At 44.4% G+C, this 21,877-nt stretch overlaps 1 protein-coding gene across 2 annotated transcripts in view; it reads right to left on the bottom strand.

Moving 5' to 3' along the window:
- Window positions 1–21,877, bottom strand: part of PLD1 (phospholipase D1) — a 127,531-nt gene that overhangs the window by 16,837 nt on the left and 88,817 nt on the right. For both annotated transcript variants that reach the window (XM_066621076.1, XM_066621074.1), the window contains 4 exons: window positions 19,321–19,409; window positions 12,462–12,575; window positions 8,148–8,197; window positions 6,327–6,461 (listed from right to left, as the gene is read on the bottom strand). In XM_066621076.1, the coding sequence (XP_066477173.1) occupies window positions 6,327–6,461; window positions 8,148–8,197; window positions 12,462–12,575; window positions 19,321–19,409 (388 nt within the window). The remainder of the gene's footprint in view (window positions 1–6,326; window positions 6,462–8,147; window positions 8,198–12,461; window positions 12,576–19,320; window positions 19,410–21,877) is intronic.

Raw genomic sequence — 21,877 nt, forward strand, 5'->3', positions numbered from 1 at the left:
ACTTGAAACCTGATTTTTTCTCCCAAAAGTAAGCGATCTTCTTGACAGCCCTAACAAGCATCAGGCCAGGGTGCAGTGGCATAGCTAAGGGGCTGCAGGGGGTAACAGTCGCACCGGGCAACAAGCATTAGGGGGGAACAAGCTGAGCTTGACACTAGTGGCCAAAATTGTGAAAATCTTGGAATGTACGAATAATACCATCATGTTATATATCATTGGAAAGGTAATTTAATGCTGAATGCAATGAAACAAACTGCATTAGAATATCTGTATTATTTCAAAAGTTATGGTCAATTAACCAGAAAACGAAAACACAACTGCCTTAAGGAACAAAAAGTGGATTTCTTCACCTCAAAACTGACCTGTGAGACTGATTGTTCTGAGAGCCAATGAGATGTTATTATGATACAGCATGGAACCAATAAGGTGTTAATATGGAGTAGGCAGGTCCCCCCCCCCCCAATCTGCACTTTTAAAGAAGTTCGGGTGTGATGTCACTTCTGGTTGTGACATCACTTCCGGGGCATCATTTTGAGCTCCGCACTGGGCTACAAGTTCATTAGCTACACCACTGCCAGGGTGTGGAGGCAGTTTTCTATAGCGAAACAGCAAGCAGACCTCTCTCAGCAGCCATTTTGCATGTGCTGCCATAGCTAGCAGGGTTAGACTTCTGTTTCAGCTACACCTCTATAAATTTGAATTTGCAGCACAAGCCTATGCAAGAAGAAAGTTCCATCTGTTGTCAATGGAGCTTATTCCTAGGAAACTGTATAGGATTGCAGTCCAAGACTTTTAACTTTTACTATTCGTTTATTATGAATTTCCAGTTGAATACATGATGCTGAACACTATAAGTGCCTCAATGTTATTTGTGCCCCACATTTGACACATAAGATATCTTTCTGAAGTCTCCTAATAGTCTCTGAGATAGTGAGGCAGGTAGATGGGTGTTTGACAAGATCAGTAGAGTTTACTACTGCTCTTTTGCCTGATTGGATCCTCCAGTCATGGCTTCTTTCCTTTTCTTTAAAAGAGGTCACTAGTTACCTTGGCAGGAAAAGGATGGGTGTAAGAAATTTTGTGAATTAGTATGAACATATGAACTGCTTTGAAGAAATTGTACAAACGCTAAGCTGTAGTATTAGGATGAATTGCACATGAAGAGCAACAATAATTCCAAGCCTCTATCATAATACCTTCACCTAATTACACATTAGGCCACACTAGTTCTCCAGTTTATAGCAACACAGCTTAAAACTCTTCCTTTACTAGCAGGCAATGAAGAGCCGGCCAAATTAACTCTGCTGGAGTTGATCGATATAAATGCCTTGTGAACATTATCCATTTCTTTCCCATTAACGAAGCAACTGAAGCTGCTAAAGGCAGACACTTCTTGAGATGAAGATTTGTTAAGACACCTTTTCTGTCAAAGGCACCTCCCTCCATAAAGAGTCAGAACCCCATTAAAAACAGCCAATAATGTAGCGGAGGGAAGACTGGAGGGGATGTGGGTGGGAATACCAACCACATGCTTCATAAACTCCAGCATGCAAGAGAAGGTTAAACAATTCTCAATCCAAATCAAAAAATGTTCAGAGCTAAATACCGCCAGTAGCTCTAAGCTATTTCTGTAGAGAGATGGCACTGGAGCGTTTCAATACCGAAATGTCTTGCTATACTTAATACTTTTTTGCACAAGCTGAACAATATGAAAGACTGAGGTAGTTAGGAATGTTGGGGGGGGGGGTTGGTTGGTGAAATGAGTTGGAGGTATCTGAGATTAGTCAACCACCGCAGTTCCTGCTAGAACTGCTTGAGTCTATACAACCCTTCTATCACCAAAGAAGGGCAGGAATTCTGGTTCAGAAGAACATAAAAACAGCCCAGGTGGATCAGGCCATAGGCCCATCTAGTCCAGCTTCCTGTATCTCACAGCGGCCCCACCAAATGCCCCAGGGAGCACACCAGACAAAAAGAGACTTGCATCCTGGTGCCATCCCTTACATCTGACATAGCCCATTTCTAAAATCAGGAGGTTGTGCATACACATCATGTCTTGTAAGCCGTAATGGATTTTTCCTCCAGAAATTTGTCCAATCCCCTTTTAAAGGCATCTAGGCCAGATGCTATCACCATATGCTGTGGCAAGGAGTTCCACAGACCAACCACGCGCTGAGTAAAGAAATATTTTCTTTTGTCTGTCCTAATTCTCCCAACACTCAGTTTTAGTGAATGTCCCCTGGTTCTGGTGGTATGTAAGAATGTATAGAGCATCTCTCTCTCCACTCTATCCTTACTGTGCATAATCCACTGGGTATGTATCCTTGTTAGTTGACTCCACAGAGATTGCAACTTGACTGCAAGCTCCCCCCCCCCCAAACAGTCTATCAAATTTGTAGCTTCTTCTAAATCAGGGGTGGCCAACCTTTCAACTTGAGGGCTCCCAGACCATTATCAATTGTGTAGAGGAGGGAATTTCATGACGTGCCACTTCTCATCAGTTAGACCTGAAATTCCCTCTTCTACACAATTGCGTAGAAAAAGGAATTGGTCTGGGAGCCCTCAAGTTGAAAGGCTGGCCACCCCTTTCTAAATCCTTTTCACTTAGCAAAGCAAAACAAAAGAAAACTTAGGGAAACTTTCACACGCATCTTTTGGGGAATTCCTAATTTGGTCCTGACTCATGCTTGGCTATCACAAATGTGGATATCAGCTACCTGTTGCTGGACTTGTGTCTCAGCTCACGCTCCTCCGACATCTGCTTAGCACCTGGAGGGCTATCAGCATTGCTGGAACATGAAAAATACTGGAGTACCAGAGGCAAAAAATCTAAAGGGCACTTGAAAAATAACAATGAATGAAACAATTGACCTAACGCCCTCTCATGTCACCCTCCAAACCTGTGATCTGACAACCCTGCCTAAAGGGATAGCCCAGTAGGAAATACAGATTCTCGATTCTTCATCTATAGTGCTCAACTCACAAGCACAGACTTCTTACTTTATTTGGGGGGGGGGGCGGAGACAGAGATGGATAATTTCTACTGGATATATTTTCCTCCCTGTCATACCCCTTTGAGAAGAACTTGATCGGGCACACGTATCCGCACGAAGCATCCAAATTTCACAGCATGTTCTGTTCTTTGAGGAACAGATGACAAGTTGCTGCAGTTTCGAGGCAGAGTCCAAGTTTGGTATGAGCCAGATGGGCTCAGCTCCCTGCAGAAGGCCATCATGGCAAGGGACAAATGGAAACTTATCCATCGTTCTTGGCATCTTTCTCTTCCCCATCATGTACACTGCACTAAGTACAATAATCAAAACAAGATGGTCTCACTGGAGTTGTGTGTGCGCTATCTTTTCCCTGACGTACCTTTAATGGCTGCAAGCCTGGCTGATTTGGGAGCAGCCAGCTATGGAAAGAAAACCAGCTGTACTGACGGTGGTAGCTTAGCTGAGCACCTCTTAGCCTGAACATTATTTTCACACTCACACAAAAACTGAGAGCCCAATCCCATCAAATTTTCTGGTGCTGGTGCATCATGCCATTGGGGCATGCGCTGAATCCTGTGGTGAGGAGACAATCACAAAGATCTCCTCAAGATAAGGAAACATTTGTTCCCTTACCTCGGGGCTGCACTGTGGTTGCACCGGTGCTGGAAAGTTGGATAAGATTGGGCCCTGAGGCTGCAATCCTATGCACACTTTCCTGGGAGTAAGACCTGATGGACATAATGGGACTTACTTCTGAGTAGACATGCATAGGATTGTGCTGTGAGTCAGGCATGCTTGTGAGTCTAGAATCAAAGGTCTTTTGGGTTTAGTGGCAGATACTTCAACCATACAATCAGCATAGGATGCTTGGGAAATCCGCAGAGCATTCTTACTTACTCTTGATTAGTACTAGGACTTCTCATGCACAAATTGCTCTGCTGGTGCACTAAAAGTTTCATGCAAGCATCCTGTGTCAAGTCAGCTGATTTCTGGACATTCTGCTGACTACTATAAAATTTTGGAGCAGCTGGATTGCCTTATTCCCTTTAACTGAAGTCTGCCTCATAATTTGCTTCTCTTGCCTCTGACTTTCATCCTTCTTAGCTAATTTTGTTTGTTTCTGCTGTGGAGAACTCTCTACACCAGTGATTTTCAATCAGTGTGCTACGGCACATTAGTGTACCATGAATGGTCAGCAGGTGTGCTGCGGAATTTTGGGGGAGAGTCATTTATTAATAGGACCACTGGGGGATGCGAGCCCTGCACCAGCCGCATGGTCTGCCTTGTCAATTGTAAAAAAATTGATAGTGTCCCTTGACAATTTTAGCACCTTCTCAGTGCGCTGTGAGATGAAAAAGGTTGAAAATCACTGGTCTATACCAGGGGTGTCCAAAGTTTTTGACAGGAGTGCCACATCATCTCTCCGACACTGTGTCAGGGGCCGGGGGAAAAAAGAATTAATTTACATTTAAAATTTGAATAAACTTACATAAATTAATACACTAGAGGTGGAACTTACATGAATGAATGAAGGTCTTGCAATGGCTCAAGGCCTATAAAAGGCCTTGAACAAAGCAAGGCTAGCCTTTCCTTTGCTGCTGCAGCTGCATCACAGATGTGAAACAGCAAGCAGTAGAGGGAGCCCTCACCCCACAGCTCATGCGAGAGGTCGAACAGTTGGCCATCACACTGAGAGCAGTTACGTCGTGGGCTCCAGCAAGTTTCTGGAGGGCCAGAGGCTCATTGGAGACTAGGGTCTCCCTGAGGGCCGCATTGGGAGTCCTCGAGGGCCGCAAGTGGCCCCGGGGCCGGGGTTTGGCCCTGGTCTATACTGTAGTCAGTTAGTTAGCTGAAAGAAGTTACAATGGCTATGTAGAGATGTCACATCTCTGATCCTCCAAACCATGTTTCTTGACTGATTCCTCAAACTAGGATCAAACCGTGTTTCTAATCCACGTTTGGAGGGCTTAATCAAACCATAATGCATCAGTTCAGATTAAGGTTTTAAAATTAAACCAGGAAGCTATCCACAAAGATGCCCATGCAAGGCGATGAGGGGAGTGGAGGGTGGAGTACACAAGAACAGGGCTCATTCTTGAACCACGAAAGCAGTGGTCGCCAAACTCGCGACTGCTGTGCACTACAAAACTGGTCCCCATTTGGATCAGAGTTTACCGTTCTGTATGACTGCCATGTAGATTTGGGCACAGGGATGCTCTGGGCAGTCAAGTCTGTTGCCCGGCGTCCCAGAAGGCTGTGCAACAGGATGTCTGGGCAGACGTCCAGGCAGACTCAACTGCCCAAGAAATTCCTGTTCCCAGATCTACATGGCAGTCACACAGCATGGAAGCTCCACTCATGGAGCAGAGAGCTTTCCCCAAACCCCAGATCCAGCCCTGGGCTTGGGGTTGGAAAGCCCCACTCTAAAGTTTAGTCACTAGTTTTGAAGGGTCAGAACATGATATCACCATGTTAGTGTGCCCTTTATTATGCTGAGGGTGCAGCATCTATGATGACAGTTGCATGAGTACTGCTCAACTATGTGTGTGCGGGTGGTGGTGGTGAATGGTTTGCATGGATTTGGGGAGGTAAAGGTTTGTTTTTTTCACATTTTTATACCAACCTTTCTTGAAGGAGCTCAGGGTGGTGTACATGGTTCCTACCCTCCTTTTGTCACAACAGCCTTGTGAGGTGGGTTAGGCTGAGAGTGAGTGACTGGTCCACACAGTCACTGGTCCACCCAGAGTGTCTGCTCGCCCAGGAAGCTTCATGGCTAAGTGGGGATTTGAACCCAGGTCTCAGTCCAACACCAGAACCACTACGCCATCCTGACTCTTTGTTTAGGAAGGGTTGTTTGGGAAGGGGGAACAGGTGCAGGAATGGTATTTAAAAATGAATGAGACAAGTGGACAACTTTTTTTTAAGCTTCACTACAATGACAGCAGCTCTCCAGTGTTCCAAGCAAGGGTCTTTCCCAGCAATTCCAAGATATGCCAAAGATTGAACTTGGGATATTCTGTTGACAAGACCTTCTGCTCCATTATGTAGGACTAATATTTTTTTCTTATGATGCTAACAGCAAGCTAGCTTTGTACATTAGTGTCTTAGCATTCCTTGACTGCAATCCTAGACACACTTTCCAGAGAGTAAACCCCATTGAACACAACTGAATTTTATTTCTGAGTAGAAATGCAAAGGATTGCACTGCTAATGTCCTAATCCTACCATCACAAAGCCTAAAATTTAACCCGAAGAAATCCGCAGAGATATTTTAATTTGAATTCTTAAAAAAAAATAAAAATCCTATATTTAATTGCCAAATGCCTTACTCACCAATGATGACTGTGTTGTCATCAACAATCATCAGCTTGCTGTGAACATAGATCAGTTCTGTGACAAGTTTCCCTTCCAACTCAGCATAGGTCCGAAGCCCGCAGAACGAAATATAATTAATCCACTGGTCTCCAACTGATGCAGGAGTTGGGGGTGCATGTGGAGAAGAGAGAGAGGAACAGATGAGCTTTAGGCATTATAAGATGTCTTGATGGAGCAAATCATATTACATTATCAGCTCTACGTGAAGGTTACGAAGTTGCAGGAACAGTGGTGGCTTGGGGCCAAACTGCATGTGATGCTCAAAGTGCCACTAGTCTTGATGTGCTTTAATTTGGTAAATACTAGCTGGATTGGACTTCCCCACAACTGCTATTTGAGAAGGAGAAAAAGCACCCATTGGCACCAATAAGAGTTTTCTTCCCCTCGACTAAGAGGAGACAGGGGTGGCAAGGAAATCCAGAGCTGCAGCTCAGAGTTAAAGCCCCCCTACCCTATACCATGGTCCCAGTCTGGTACCTATTTTCCCCCCAAAATGAAAGTGGGTCAGGGGCTAGTGACATTTTAAATGTCAAATTTAGTTTGGTCTGTATAGGTTATACTAGCAACAATTAAGAGGCCATTTCCCTGCTCAGAGACCTTAAGACAAAATATGGATAAGAATGGCCACATGGGCAAGGGTTGTACCCACATAGTCCCTGGGCAAGGAGTGCAACCAGTTTGTCATCTCCTTTTGTTTATTCAGGAAGCATAATTGCTTTTAAAATGGCTACATTTGACAATGGCTACATTTTGCACACCACACCAGGTGAACTCCCTTGCTACTAGGTGCGGTTTCCTATGTGAAGCAAAGGCAAAAGAAAAACTATTAGGGGCTAAAGCAGTTAGTCAATTAGTTGGCTAAATTAAAATACGTTTAAATTGACTGAAAGGCATGCATGAATGATCAGCCAGCAAATTGTTTTTTTAAAAATGGTGTAAGGCGGCATAAGGCCTAAGTAGAACTGGGCTGCCTGACAGTTAATGAATTAATTAGTTAAGACTATTAAGTGAATAGGAGCCAAACTACACAATATCTATTAATTATATGCTTTGCCTGACATGCTTAGTTTTGTGTAACTTGATCGTAGCTATGGGGGGCCTGACACAGACTGAGACCAACACATGGGGGAAGGAGGGTGTTAATCCTTTTCCCATGCCATGGCCCCAATCCAGATGGACTCCATGTAGCTCCTATTTGTTGGGAGGACAGCTCCCATTGGTGTCAAGGTTAAAGACTCCTTTGCCCTCTCCTCGGTCCTGATTTGGGTTCTCTTCCCCCCCCCCCAGCGGCTGCTACTGAATAAAAGTAAGCACTCCAGGACCCAACGCCTCATTACAGTATGAGGTTACATCATATCGTTAATAGTTAATGAGCGGTTTGGCCTAAAATAGCTATTTAGAATTCCATGGTCCATCATTTCCATCATATGCTCCAAACTTTTCCCCATTTCTAACAGTGACCCTGCATGACCCAGCCCAAGGAATCTGTTCACTGCAATGGCATTAAGGGGAAAAGATAATAAACATTTTGAGCTGTATCCAAAGGGGTGCCAAAATTGCAGCTTTACTCTCTTCTGTCAGACAACCCAGATGTTGTTTTGCCACTTTGTTTTCTTTATTTTGAAGATCTCCTGGATATAATTGAGGCCTCCCGCACTCCTGGTTATACAATCCAGCAATTACACCAGCTAACGTGTGCTTTATGAAGTATCAATCAACATTTAGTGTCCTCGAGGCCCAACAGAGAGCGGCGTGTAGAGAGCCAAGCAAAGTACTCACTCTCAGCTTTCAGCTGTCCCAGGATCGAATTATCTCCTCTGCACATCGTCCTGAAAGAATTAAGGCCACGATTAAACCCACAAAACAGTAGCATGTGAAATGGGTTTGCAAAGGCGGGTGGGCTAATTAAAATCACCAGATACATTCTATATGAAATGCGAGGGCAGGGAAAGGGAAAGACACATCTTGTTCGATACCAGGAGCTACCATGAAAGAAGAAAATGGCAAGATATGGAAAAACCTGGGAGAAGCTGATTTGTGATGTGTGGAGGTGAATGTATACCGATGGCAGGGCTGTGTTTAGTGTTTGGATGCCACAGTGTGCCTTTTACAAAGATCAGCTAGCTGATCTAGTGCCAAATCTCAGCCCCTGCCCCAAAGGTCTATGAGTTGCCTTCCTGCTCCCGCAGTTCCAAACTAATCAGTTGTGGGAAGGATGCTTTGAGGATGTAGCAGTTATTAGAACAGAACCTGCCCAAAGTCTGCTTTGGGAAACAGGGGCGAGGTGGTTCAAAGAGCTTGAGAGACTGTGTTATGGATTGGGAAGCCCTTGGTTTCAATTTTGCCTTAGCTGATAGCTCAATAGGTGGCCCTACATACAAGACCCACCCAAGATCCACCAATGCCTGGGTGGGGTACCAAACGCCACCCTCTTGTCAGGTGACACACTCCACATTGCCACCATTGATCAGATCTGTATCCTCCTCATCCTCCTCTGCTCTCACTCCCATTCCTCCCATCATACAGATTGCATTAAGTCATGACTTTCCTCCAGCATTCCTCTTCCATTCTGTTTCCTTCTTCCATGTCAAAAGCAGAAAATGCAGGAGTGGTGGCAGGGCATGGTGGATGCTGATGCTGATGAGGAGGATACAGAAGGCAGCAGCACCCCTGGCTACTCTGCCACCTACTCCATCACTTGGGTGTATCTGAGGGTTCAAAGGGGGCAAATGCCCCAGGGCACCACTCAGCAGGAAGCACCGCCAGGACTTCCTCCCCGTGCCACCCGTTACTTTTTTTTTTTCTTTACTGGGCCTTAGAAAGCCTTCTGAGACTCCTGGAAGGCCTAAAACATCACTTTGCCCAAAACTGGAAGTAATGTTTTCAGGTCTTCCAGAGGCCTCAGAAGGCCTACTAGGGGCTGTGGAGGCCATGATTGGCCTTTCTAGCCTCAGAAGGCTTAAAAATGTCATTTTTAGTTTTCTCTAAAAACTGAAAGTGACTTTTTAGGCCTCCGGGCCACATGGGGGCTGAGGTATTTTGAGGTCCTGGCCCTGGGTGGCCCTGGGTCCAGGAGAGCAATTGCTCCATCAATGAACTCATGGACGAGCCAGCTCTGCCTAGGAAAGGGAACCTCTCAGCCTCAACACAATCTGCAATATGGGCTCAATCGACTGCTGCTACCTGACTGCTCTGTTGTCAATTTTACTCAGAAACTGCAAGCAACACACACTGAAAATTCAAGACTCTCAAGAGAATTATTATTACTATGACTCCAGCTACTAGTTTAACAAGGTCATGTTACTGGAGGGTCCAATGGAGTTTCACCTGATGGTGCAAGGTGTCCAGCTCTGACCTGGTTTTTCTACATGAGCAACCTATATCTGGGGTAAAGCTCCAGCTGTCACCAGAGACTGTCACGAATTGTTTCTTTGCTGATCCCCTGCTCACTGGTGGATTATCTGGCCTGATCCTGTCAACTGTTTGCCAGCTCACCTGTCTGCAAACCCTCGTTTGTTCCCCGCAGACCAGGAATCCTGAGGTGGGGTTGTAGGGTGGAAGTTGGAAAGAAAATCCAGGCACACGGCTTCTCATTGATTTCCCTGTCTACAAACCACAATACCTCAATGCACCCTAAGCCGACAGCCATGACAATGGTTCTCTCAAGCAATCCACATGGTTTGGGTTGTTTTTCAGGAGCCACAAGGGAGCCAATCAGACCTGTGAGTCACTCACAGGATGCATTCACATGTCGTAGGCATTGCTCATAGCGTCCCACATCAAATCATGGCACACAAATTGGCCCTAACAAACAACATTAAAAAGGAAAATGCCCCTTTAGGGACTCAGTATTCACATATTGTTTTTATTTGTTGTGTTCATGCTCTAAAGTGTGGTCTCTTGTTTTTGCAGCCTGCTGCCTACAAATGAGAAAGACTTAACAGAAAACTGGAAAAACAGGAGAAGGAAGCTTAATTAGAAAGCCAATGAACTAATGCACCCCAGCACAGCTGCCCAGAGAGGCACAACACAAAACTCTGGGCTCCCTCTGCTGGCCATTTAACAGAAATATCCAATTAGGCTTGCTTTTTTATTTTTTATTTTTAGACAATATGAACCACCGCAGAACCATGTGAATCTGCTCCTCTGCTGGGTTAGACTACTGGTTCAGGTAGCTTAGTGTTGCCTTTGCTTGCTGATATACCTCTGCATGCTCTCTGGGGCCTCACCTGCGCATGCTCTGTAGGGATCTCTCCTGGCCCTCACTACTAGAGATGCTAAGAGAGGAACCTGGGATTTTCTACATGTGTCATACCACTGAATTACATGTGTAATACCACTGACTTATCCCCTCTCCCAAATCAAAGTCCAACTAGGAGTACAGTAGTCTTTTCTTTCTTTCCTTTAGTCATCTCTCATTATCCAAATGCAAATAGGCTTGTTTTGTGAATATTATTTTGTAAAATACAATGTGCATTGATCACGCCGCTAAAGTCATAAGTTAATAATAACATCAATTTACAAGTTAAAAGCTGGGATCCAACGAATCACAAAGATAATTCTGCATGACCAGTGCGGCCTTTGGGTTTGAGTGAACTGAAAATCAGCCTTCCACCCTATCCTAAACCCTGCCGTCCTTATGCTATAGTACAAAGTACACTCGAAACCAAACTCAAAAAGAGTTTGTGATATGACACCAAGGTCGGCTTCTCAAAGAACTGAAGCTGAAAAATCCATCTGGTTGTGCTCAAGTATTAGCCTTGAGAGCCAGTGTGGTGCAGCGGTTAGAGCTTCAACTGGACTTCAGCAAGGAACAAGAACTAAATTCAAAGCCCCTGTTAAAGCCAATCTAAATGGGGTGTTGGAGTTCTGAGATTGGAACCTCCAAGGACTTTTTCATTTTCTAAAAGCAGCCGTGCAGGAGATGGGAGCGGGGGTGGCAGGAGGAATCCATGGGGTAAAAACCACAGGTGTAGCATGGGGGATGGATGGCTAATTGCTTACCCCTGCACTATGTCCCTTATCGAAATAATTTCTCTAAAGTTGGAGATAGGCAAAGATGGGAAAACCTGCAGGCACTTTTTCTCTCTATAGCTAATTTTTTTGGAGGGGTGGATGCTGATTGAAGTCAGGGCACTGGCATGGGTGCAAAGGGACCATTTAAGCCTCCAATCCCTCCTCCATTTAACCCCAATTCAAATCCTCCCCCCCCCCCCACCTGGTGCTTTGAGATTTCAGGAATTCCAGCCTGGAACTCCCACATCATATCCAGTTTGGCCCTTAGTCTACTGCAGGGGTGTCCAAAGTTTTTGGCAGGAGGGCCACATCATCTCTCTGACACTGCGTCGGGGCCGGGGAAAGAGAGAATTAATTTACATTTAAAATTTGAATAAATTTGCATAAGTTTACATAAATGAATATATTAAAGATGAACTTATATGAATGAATGAAGGAATGAATGAAGGTCTTGCAATAGCTCAAGGCCTATAAAAGGCCTTGCACAAAGTAAGGCTGGCCTTTCCTTTGCTGCCACTACTGAATTACAGACATGAAACAGCAAGCAGTGGAAGAAGCCCTCATCCCACAGCTCACGCAAAGAGGTCAAACAGTTGCCTTCATGCTGAGAGCAGTTGTGTCGGGCCAGTGCGGGCTGCAACAAATCTCTGGAGGGCCAGAGGCTCATTGGAGACTGGGGGCTCCCTGAGGGCCAGATTGAGAGGCCTCGAGGGCCGCATGTGGCCCCAGGGCCGGGGTTTGGGCACTCCTAGTCTACTGGGTGACCAGTCCCTTTTTCTTTCAGGCTGACCTATCTCACAAGATTGTGGTGAGGATAAAAGGACAGCGGAGGGGAGGCCATATATACCAAACTAAGCTCTTTGGAGGAAGGGTGGGATAAAAACGTGAGCAATAAAGTTGCTGTTTGGATACTGGCCAGAGATGGTACCAAGGACCATTTTTGCCCTTCGGTCTGAAATACTTCAGATCGATCACTGGAACTGACTTCAGCGGTGTACTGTCTACATCCTTGCCCCTAACACTGTTGTCCATCTCCCACACTGTTGAAAATGGTTTGGGCCCCCCCCCCCAGGCTACCTGTAGTTAAAGTGCATGATTGCTTGCAAGGCATTTCCTCCACCTGTTGAAATATCTCCTTCAAATCCTGGCAGCAGGGGAATGACGACGTAGACTCGATACCGTTTATTTTCCCTAAAAGCAAAGGACAAAGACAGATGATCCAAACATGCCACAGTGTTGTCTTTTTAAAAAACCAGGTTCAGTTAAATTTGTAAATGCAGCAATTCTCCAGTTACATCAGCCCTAGGGATAATATTTATTTAAAAACCGGTATCCCCAAACTTTTTCACCAAGCCTGGTGAATATTACAGATGGATGATGATGTATATATGAATAACAATAATAACTTCTCTCTGAGGTGACCTTCAGTGATCCTAGTTTCTACAGTTCAAATGATAGTGGCTTCTGAGCCACAGAAAAAGCATGGAGAGAATTGAGCATTTGGGGGGTGGGGGAGAGATGACAACAGACATGGCCCTGATGAATGGATCAACACACAATTCTTAGAAAAGGCAAGAAGCCAGCCTTGCTCATTTTCAGCTGACCACAAACATGTATACACTGCAAACTCAGTCTAGTCTAAACATCATTCTGTCTCTGTAGTACAGCTCTCCATGGTGCAGCATGCTGGCTAACACAGTGATTCCCAACCTGTTTAGCACCAGGACCCACTTTTTAAAGCAGCACTCTATCAGGACCCATCTAACTTTATGAGACTAAAAAAAAAGTTTCATTTTACCAGTCACCAAGTCTTTGCTTTTCTCCCTTTTACTGGGGGGGGGGGGGAAGGATGCCCTCTAATGTGTTTGTTGAGCTCCACATTCATCTGATAGGACCATTCTGGTGGCCTTGCATTCCCCTCGGCCTGCCCCCTGAAGTGGGTTGAGGCACATTCACCTACTTGCAAATAAACGTGCATGTTCTGCTCCATTTCAGTTTCCATGGGGTTCCATATACATATCCTTGTCAGTTTTGTGACCCACCAAAAATCGGGTCCCAACTCATTGGTGGGTCCTGACCCACAGTTTGGTAACCACTGGGCTAAAAGATTGGTTCCCAAACTTTTTTGACTAGTGTCTCCCTTGACCTACTGGGCCATTGGCCACAGCTCCCCATTAGGGTTATAATCCTATACATTGTATAGGGTGGCAGGTTTCAGAATTCCTCCCCCCCCCCGGACCCCTGCACTTGCTTTGTCAGCCCCTTCACCATCATTGAAAGCAGTGGCCAAGCCTACTTGGGACGAGAATGCAGGCTCTGGATTAGGGCCTTTGTTGAAGTCAAGATACCCTGGATCCCTGTATAATGATCAGCCTTCATTGCTGGTACAGCAGCTTTCTTCACAGAGTTCTACTTGACCAGTTTCCAACCTTCTTGCTTTGCATTGTTCCTACTCTGTAGCCAAGCCCCACTCTCTAGTCCACTGGTCTTTACAGCAATTACCCTCTCCAGCTCCTTTGGGCAACCACAAGCAGACAGGATATACTTTTCATTTTCACTTCCAGAATCTTCACACATTCATTTACCTCTCCAGAAATTGCAACAGGATCAGGAACAGAAGTGTGTTTAGGATGACAGTTCAAGTCATGTAGCTAATTTGCTGTAGATTCACTCTGATTTGCAAAATCTGTCCTGTCTAGTTTGAAACACATATTTATTTTTATTTAGCCTGACAGTTAGGTAATTGTCATGCAACGACAGCCAATTTCTGGGGATAGTTGCATTTCCAGAAATGCCCTTGAGTCTCTCTAATTAAAAAAAAATCAGTAAGATGACTGTCAATTACATCTCACTTAATTAGAATTCATACGGACTCTGACTTTTCAGAGACTCTCTTTTAACAGTTCTGTTGGATGGATAATTCTTGTTTGGTTATAAACCCAAGAAACAGGGTCTAACCACAAGGTGGCGAACATCATAGAGGATGAACAGAGCCACTGAAAAAGGCCTACAGATTCTACCAGCAGAAATACCATCTCCTAGTAATTGTTTCTAGCACTAGGGATTTTAAAGAACAAACAGGTAGGGTCACACAAGATTTATTTCTGTAGTTAATACTGAGATATGCACTTAAATGGTAACTCACCAAGTTACAATTCCAACAACTCCCAAAACCAAATGAGATAGAAGCCTTTGTAGAAGTAAAATCACCCTGGGCAAGAGCCATATTTTAGGGGCCAAGCACATGAGAAACCCTAGGAATGCACCTAAGCATGTATTCTATATGAACATTATTATGAAATACACATTAATCCTGCCCTCCTTTCAATTATGGCTGGCCCATGGTTGTCCAGTCGGATTTGAGTCTGGGGCCCCCCTGGCATAGTTTGACAGTATTCTAGCTACTATACCACACTAGTTCAAAGTGAGGCATTCACTGAAGATTCTACCACATCCAACCATTGATTCACGTTGCTCATTAATGCAGCTGTACCAACTCGCAGTGTCTCCCCATGGTTTCAAGGGCGAGTCTTTCCCAGTGGTACCTGGAGATGCCAGAGCCTGAACCTCGAACCTTCTACATGCTAAGCATGTCTACTCTGAAGAAAGCACCACTGAAAGCACATGTCTACTCTGAAGGAAGCACAGCACTGGTGCAGCCCAGCCAATGATGTATGCACTGCATCCTGCAGTAGGGGAACAATCACAGAGCCTTCTCCAGGTCAGGGAATGTTTGGTCCCTTTCCTTAAGGATGCATTGTGGTTGCACCGGCACTGGAAAGTTGGATAGGATTGGGCCCATAGGATGCAATCCTATACACACTTTCCTGGGAGTAAATCTCATTTAACACATTGGGACTTATTTCTGAGTAGACATGCATAAGATTGTTCTGCTAGACTGTGCGTTTACAACAGTTGTCTCCAAACCGTGGACTGCTGCATCTGAAAAAGCCTTCCCCATAGTGTGTGACACTTGCTGTTCCAGCCTGCAGCCTCTTATTTTTTGAGCCGATCTGCTCAGAAACTCGCGCTGGGCAGCCGTTTCTGCTGCCCATCACCCCAGCAAGGATGTGCGCCTCATTTCTGGGCAGAATCAGCTGCCTGGTTCGAGTTTCTGAGCAGATTGGTTCAAAGGATAAGAGGCTGCAAAGTGGAACACAACAGGGGAGGCTTTTTCCAGATGCTGCATCTGGCCTTTGGGCCGGAGTTTGGTGCCTGCTGGTTTACATCTTTAGTGCAAGCCACATTGTGGATTCCTTACAAAACAGGACAGTGGGACAGAAAGAAATAAGGGGAAAGCGACGGTTTCTTAAAAAATCATTAGCACAAGAAATAGCAGTTAAGATGCATCTTAACTGCTATTAAATTACAAGGGTCTTTTTTATGCCTTGCAGCTGAAACAGGCTTTGACGGCATAATCAGACACACGCATACAAACATTTTGCTTTAAATTTAAAGTGTCATCTTGACGAGACAAGGCAAATAATTTGGAAGTGAAGAATATTAATTATTGACTCTCGCCAGATATAATTACAAGAGCAAATCACTTAGAAGCAACCTATTTTCATTAAAACAGCGCAGCTTGCTTAGGAAAATACATAATCAGTAAAGCTGTCCCCGTGAATGGAAGATGTGAGTTATTAATTATATATGCTTTGTATTTTCTAAGAAATGAAGAGGTGTGCCGACTTGGGTGGAATACTCCATCAAGTCCTTCCATTACGGTTTAAATATTAATGCAAAACCTAATTCTTGTTCCCCGTGAATGCCAGAAGATGAAAAATTTCATATATAATACGATCTGCTTCACTGCCTCTTTCCCATTCAAGCCAATTTCAAGAATTTTACACTGAATATAATATGGATTTTTTTTAGTATTATGACTGGCTTGTTCTGATCCAGCAACGGAGATCTGTAGGTAAAAGCTGGCTACAAGGCACTAGATCAAAAGGATCAAAAGGACTGTGTTCCTGAAGCAAAGGGCCAAACTACATGTGACTTTAAATGCATTGGAATGTAGATAGGTTCTTAGCAATCTAACCCTCAGACCTTTCTCTCATGCATGCACAACACTGATTCTGTTCACCCAAATACAGCAGAAAGAAATGTAGAGCAAAGAAAGCGGGGAAACCCCTGTAGCGACCACTGCTGTCCTCAACATGGGGGCAGTTTTGCAGGTGGATAATTTTTGCTACTTTAACAACACTGCTGCATTGCACTTGGAATCACTGCCCACCCACCCACCCAACTAGCACTTCGCTAGCTGAAGAGGAAGATGGGTTATCAGAAATAAAGTCAAGTGTTGATATTCTGCTGCTGAAGATAGGCCCCAGGCTCTGATCTTAAAATGGGGGGGGGGGGGTATGGACTATGCAATGTGGGGTAACAACCATAGGCTAGGTGCTGCAGGGCACCCAGTATAGACTCATGAATGAGGCACACTGTAAGAAACCGCTTTGGAGGCTGGCTGCCTCTGGCTTTATCAGAATGCAGCCTGCTACAATGACTGCACCACCTGAATCACAATGATATCCAAGGAAAGATATACTCTGTAGTTAACAATTTCTTTAAAAAAAATCTGCACCATGGAAACCCAAGGCCTGCAATTAGAATTATGCAAATGCATGTGTATTTGCATAACTCATTCGGCTAATGAGATCACCAGGCTTTCAGAAAGTCTGGAATGCTTTTGGGAAGGACTGGGAAGAAAAGTAGGTGAGCTACAAAGGCTGAAGCTAGAGAATAGCAGATCTGCATGGGCAGCAGCATAGCTACAGGGGAGGCAGGCCAGGAAGAACTGCAGGCCCCACAATGTGCCGTGTAAAGGGCCCTCCCCACTCACCAATGGAGCCATTCTGGGCAGAGAGGGCGAGTGGGAGGGGCCGCTTACACGGTACATTGTGGCACCAGCAACATTTACCGCAGGCCCCCCTTGTAGCTCTGCTACTGTATGTGGGACGCTGAAAGCTTGGTCCAGGCAAGATGTGTCTCTGTTTCTTGAATGCAGGTTTGAGAGCTGAAATACACATTCTAAACAAGTGTCTGGTTTTGGAAGAACATGGCCTGCTCTTAATAATGGAGCCACTATAATATAAGCATGCCTTCATGAAACGGAGGGCAGTTGCAAACTTTCTCCTTTGCTTTTCAGAGGTGAGGTCCAGCAATGTTATGAGAGTCCACATATCAATTTTATTAGAATTCCTCAGTGTGCAAAAGCTTTTATCCTTAAAAGCAAACTACCCTCCATCCAGACACTATCAACACACCACCTCACTGGTTTATTCAACAGGAATGCAAATATTCCAGGGCATCCTGAGGTCCTCAGGGCCAAAACACACACTACTTTAAATGCATGTCCTGGCTCAGGCTTTTGTCATTTCAAATAGCACTGGGTAGTGGTGCATACACTGGAGAGAAACAGTGGACTGGAGAGAAACTGTGCCATTTTAAGAACTCATTTAAAAAGAACCAGTTTGGGAACCTGCTATAGCTTTCCCTCCAGGGAAGGAACTGTATTACTTGGGTACCATCATGGAAAAGGCTCTGTATCTGGTACCCACCAACTGTGTCTGTGAAAGCAACTGTGGCTGTGAAAGTGAAAGGGCAGCGGTGCTTGGGTAGACTCATAAGAAATAAAAGAGATAAGAGAAAAGATACAGTCAAGGTCCATCACCTTGAAATGTACGTAAGGACTAGGAACTTGAAGCTGATGTGGAAAGCTACAGAGAGAGAGAGAGAGAGAGAGAGAGAGAGAGAGAGAGAACGAACTGAATGGGTTTTCATTTTGTTTATTTTTTAAGAGTCTGTCACTCTTCCACTTTTTAGAGAACTCATAAGCGCTAATAGACGAGAGATACAAAAAAAGTAAAGATAAATACTATAATAAGAGAAACCATAGACCAGACCTCAAAAACCTTTCTGAAGAGCCAGATCTTTCCCTAATGCCTGAAGTTATATAGTGATGCATACAGAGAGGTCTCCTTAACCCATTTGTGCCCAGCCCAAAGGTGTACACATTTGATCCCTGTTGCGTATATGCAACATTGGGCAGAAATGGCTTAAGAAGCATATTCCAAAGTATTAGCAGCACAACTGAAAAGCCCCTGCTCTTTATGCTGCCCACCCATCAAACTTACCAGTTGCCAGGGGCTGGATGGAGAAGCAATGACTAAGATCGTTTGTGGCTTGGATAAGAACACCGCTAATCAATCCTACTAAGAACTGGAAATATCTGCATTCCATTCCATACTGCAATAGGAGACTTAAGAACCTTTAGAAAGTCTGCCATGGGCTGTGTACAGTGTGTGGCTCATATGAGCATCTGACACTGCTTAATACCAGCTCAGACCATTGGTCTATCTAGCTCAATATTGTCTACAAAGGAGGGTGGGACACCTCCAGCATTTCGGACAGACATCTTTTGCAGCCTGATCTGGAGATATCAGGAATTGAACCTAGAACATTTTGCATGCACAGCTATCCCTGGGGCTACAGCCCCTTCCCATATGATCACTCACACTGGCTTATAAGCAAAATTTTGCATTCTAGATTTCAGTACCAAATCTTCAAAACCCCACTCCGGACATGGTGACCTGACGTCATAACCACAAAAGAGGACATGGTGCCCCAAAATGTAGGGCATCCAAGAAAAATGTAGGACATGACAAAATAAAAGCTAAAAACACTTGTATGTTGATTTCATGTGGTTAATTTAAACACTATGTTATTTATTATTACATTCAAAACTATATTACATATAATTTATTAATTACAGAAAGGCTATGTGCTGCCTGCAGGGGCCACTCACAAGGACATTTAAGGAAATGGAGGACATTTAAGTTCTTTTCCAGGGCACTAGGCTTAAAAAAGAGGACATCTCCTGGAAAAAGAGGATGTCTGGTCACCCTGACTCCAGATGTATTTTGAGCAAGATTACCTGTGGGCTTTGAGAATCCTGTTCGCAATAGCATCACCAATCCGATTGGACACAACTTTGTCATCAGCACAGCTGATAAAAAACTGGTTCTAAAGTGGGAGAAAAGAAAAAAAGTCTAAAATATTAATTCTGCGAATAATATGGTATCTGTTGAAGCAGAGGTATTCAAATTGTTTTTTTCTAAAGAACTATGGTTTTTCAAAAGCTTACTGAAAGTTCCTTGATCAGCAACTGGGGACAAATTTTATGAAAGTAGCTTGACCAGTGCCCACCAGGAATGATCTTCCATTGCTTTGTTCAGCCTCAAGGTGGGATTGGGAACATCACAGCAATAGCAAGACCTAACAGAGTGGGCCAGAGTACCAGGTAAGCTGAGAGTGCACCCTGACAGTGGCGTAGCTAAGGGGGTGCAGGGGGTAGCAGTTGCACTGGACATCAAACTTTAGGGGGGCAACAAGCTGAGCTTGACAGTAGGGACCAAAATTGTTAAAATATTGGTATGTATGAATAATACCATCATGTTATATATCATTGGAAAGGTAATTTAATGCAGAGTGCAATGAAGCAAACCACACTGGAATATCTGCATTCTATCAAAAGTTATGGCCAATTAACCAGAAAATGAAAATACCACTGTCATGGGACAAAAAGTGGATTTGCTTAACTCCAAACTGGCCTATAAGACTTTTTGTTCTGAGTGCCAATGAGATGTTATTATGATACAGCATGGAACCAACAACTTTTTATTTATTTACTTAATTAAATTTGATTTTATCATGCGGGGGGACTACAAAATCTTCTTTGACCACAGGTTGTAGATAGATGCTTTAGCTATGCCACTGACTGGGGGGAGGCAGCAGAGCAAGTGGGTGGCGAGCTGCTGGGGGGAGGGGGTGGGTTCCTCCCAATTTTCACTTTTTAAAAAGCCCAGGCGTGACATCACTTCTGGGGCAACATTTTGAGCTTGGCACCAGGCTACACAATCTTTAGCTATGCCACTGCACCCTGATATACACTCCAGAATCCAGAATCCTCCATAAGTGTTCTTTAGCATACAAAAGAATGTGGCAAGGGTTCCCTGATGGTAGGAAGTTAGAAAATGACTGTACTAAATTATTAGGCTGCATCGAGAGCAAATGAAACATAAATGAGTACCACTGAAATCAATGGGATTTCAGAATTTAACCGTGTGATTTCCCCATTGGCTTTGATGGAGTCTGCCATTCTTTGGATTCCATTGAGAGGACTGATCCATTAAATGGTTCAGATTAATATGAAAATTTAATACACAATGAACAACAGTTTCTTAGTGACAGTTAATGAAATGATATCCATGTTTGTGTATGAGAGCAAACTAATTATTCATGACTCAATCTGTACTTTCAAGGCTTCCAAATTTTCAACAAAGAAGGCAACAGATGGCAATTAAGAGTAGAGTTCCTTAAGGATTGCTACTCTGAAGCGATAGCATTTTTCCATGGCTCTTGCAGAGGCTGAAGGATAGACAAGTGATGGGCAATAGGTCCGGGGGCTAAATTCAGCTCCCAAGGAATACTTATCTGTTCAACCAGTGAAGCCCCGAACTAAAGAATGCCCCTCATGCAACTGAATCACTTTCTTTCATGTGCACAGAGACAGCAGCCATACTCAGTGGCGTTCCCAGAAGGGGGGTGCAAAACAGTAAGTTGAGCAGTTGCCTCAATGTGCTATGTCAGCAGCCCCTCGCCTCCCCTTTGGAGCCATTCCAGGCAGTGAGAGCAACACTGAAAATCATGGGTTCGGGAAGCAGATGCCTCTGCATTATTCTTGCAGCCGGGAATGGCTCCAAAGGCAAGAGGGAGGGGCCGCTGACATGGCAGGTTGGGACACCTGCAAAACTTACTATTCCACCCCCACCCCCAGGAACACCACTGGCCATACTCTCACCTTCTTTGCCATGCACAGCAAAGGGGAAGGGGATTACACTAGTTGGTTTCCAGCCTCCATGCATTTATAGAGCTGAGAGCGAGGACAGGCTCTGTTTGTGCAAAACAGTATGGGTGGAAGACCTGTACTTGCCATTGGGAGCCCTGGCATGATCAGGCTTTCCTGTCATGAGTTCTGATCCTAAATGGGACTGCTTCAAACACCAGATTTAGCATGGTTGTTAGAGACCAACAAATGGCCAGTTGTATACATTTCTTTTCATGGTGAGGTGCGATTTGGGTGTTCTACCTTGGGCAACAAAACTGTCTAGGGCTGTCTGGTAAAGGAAGGGTTCTCTCACGATTCTATTAATGTGATGGGAGGGTGGGGTTCAAGAGCTCTTTGTTTGCATCTCAGCTTGCGATTCACTAGGCAGTGCCCTCACTGTTACTGCTTCTTCACTTGTTGCTCCATTTGAAACATGGTCCCCATTAAAAATTAGAGCTGGTGCCCCTAAGAAAGGGCAACCAGGCAAGAAAACATTTGAAAGAAATTGAGAAGTTCTGCCTGGGTTTGCTAAAAGGTAAATTTAACAGTTTAAAAATAAATAGTTCAAAGCATTGAGTGGATTTGACAAAAACAATTCTGATGA

This window comes from Tiliqua scincoides, chromosome 3, assembly GCF_035046505.1.
Source record: "Tiliqua scincoides isolate rTilSci1 chromosome 3, rTilSci1.hap2, whole genome shotgun sequence".
NCBI lineage: Eukaryota > Metazoa > Chordata > Lepidosauria > Squamata > Scincidae > Tiliqua > Tiliqua scincoides.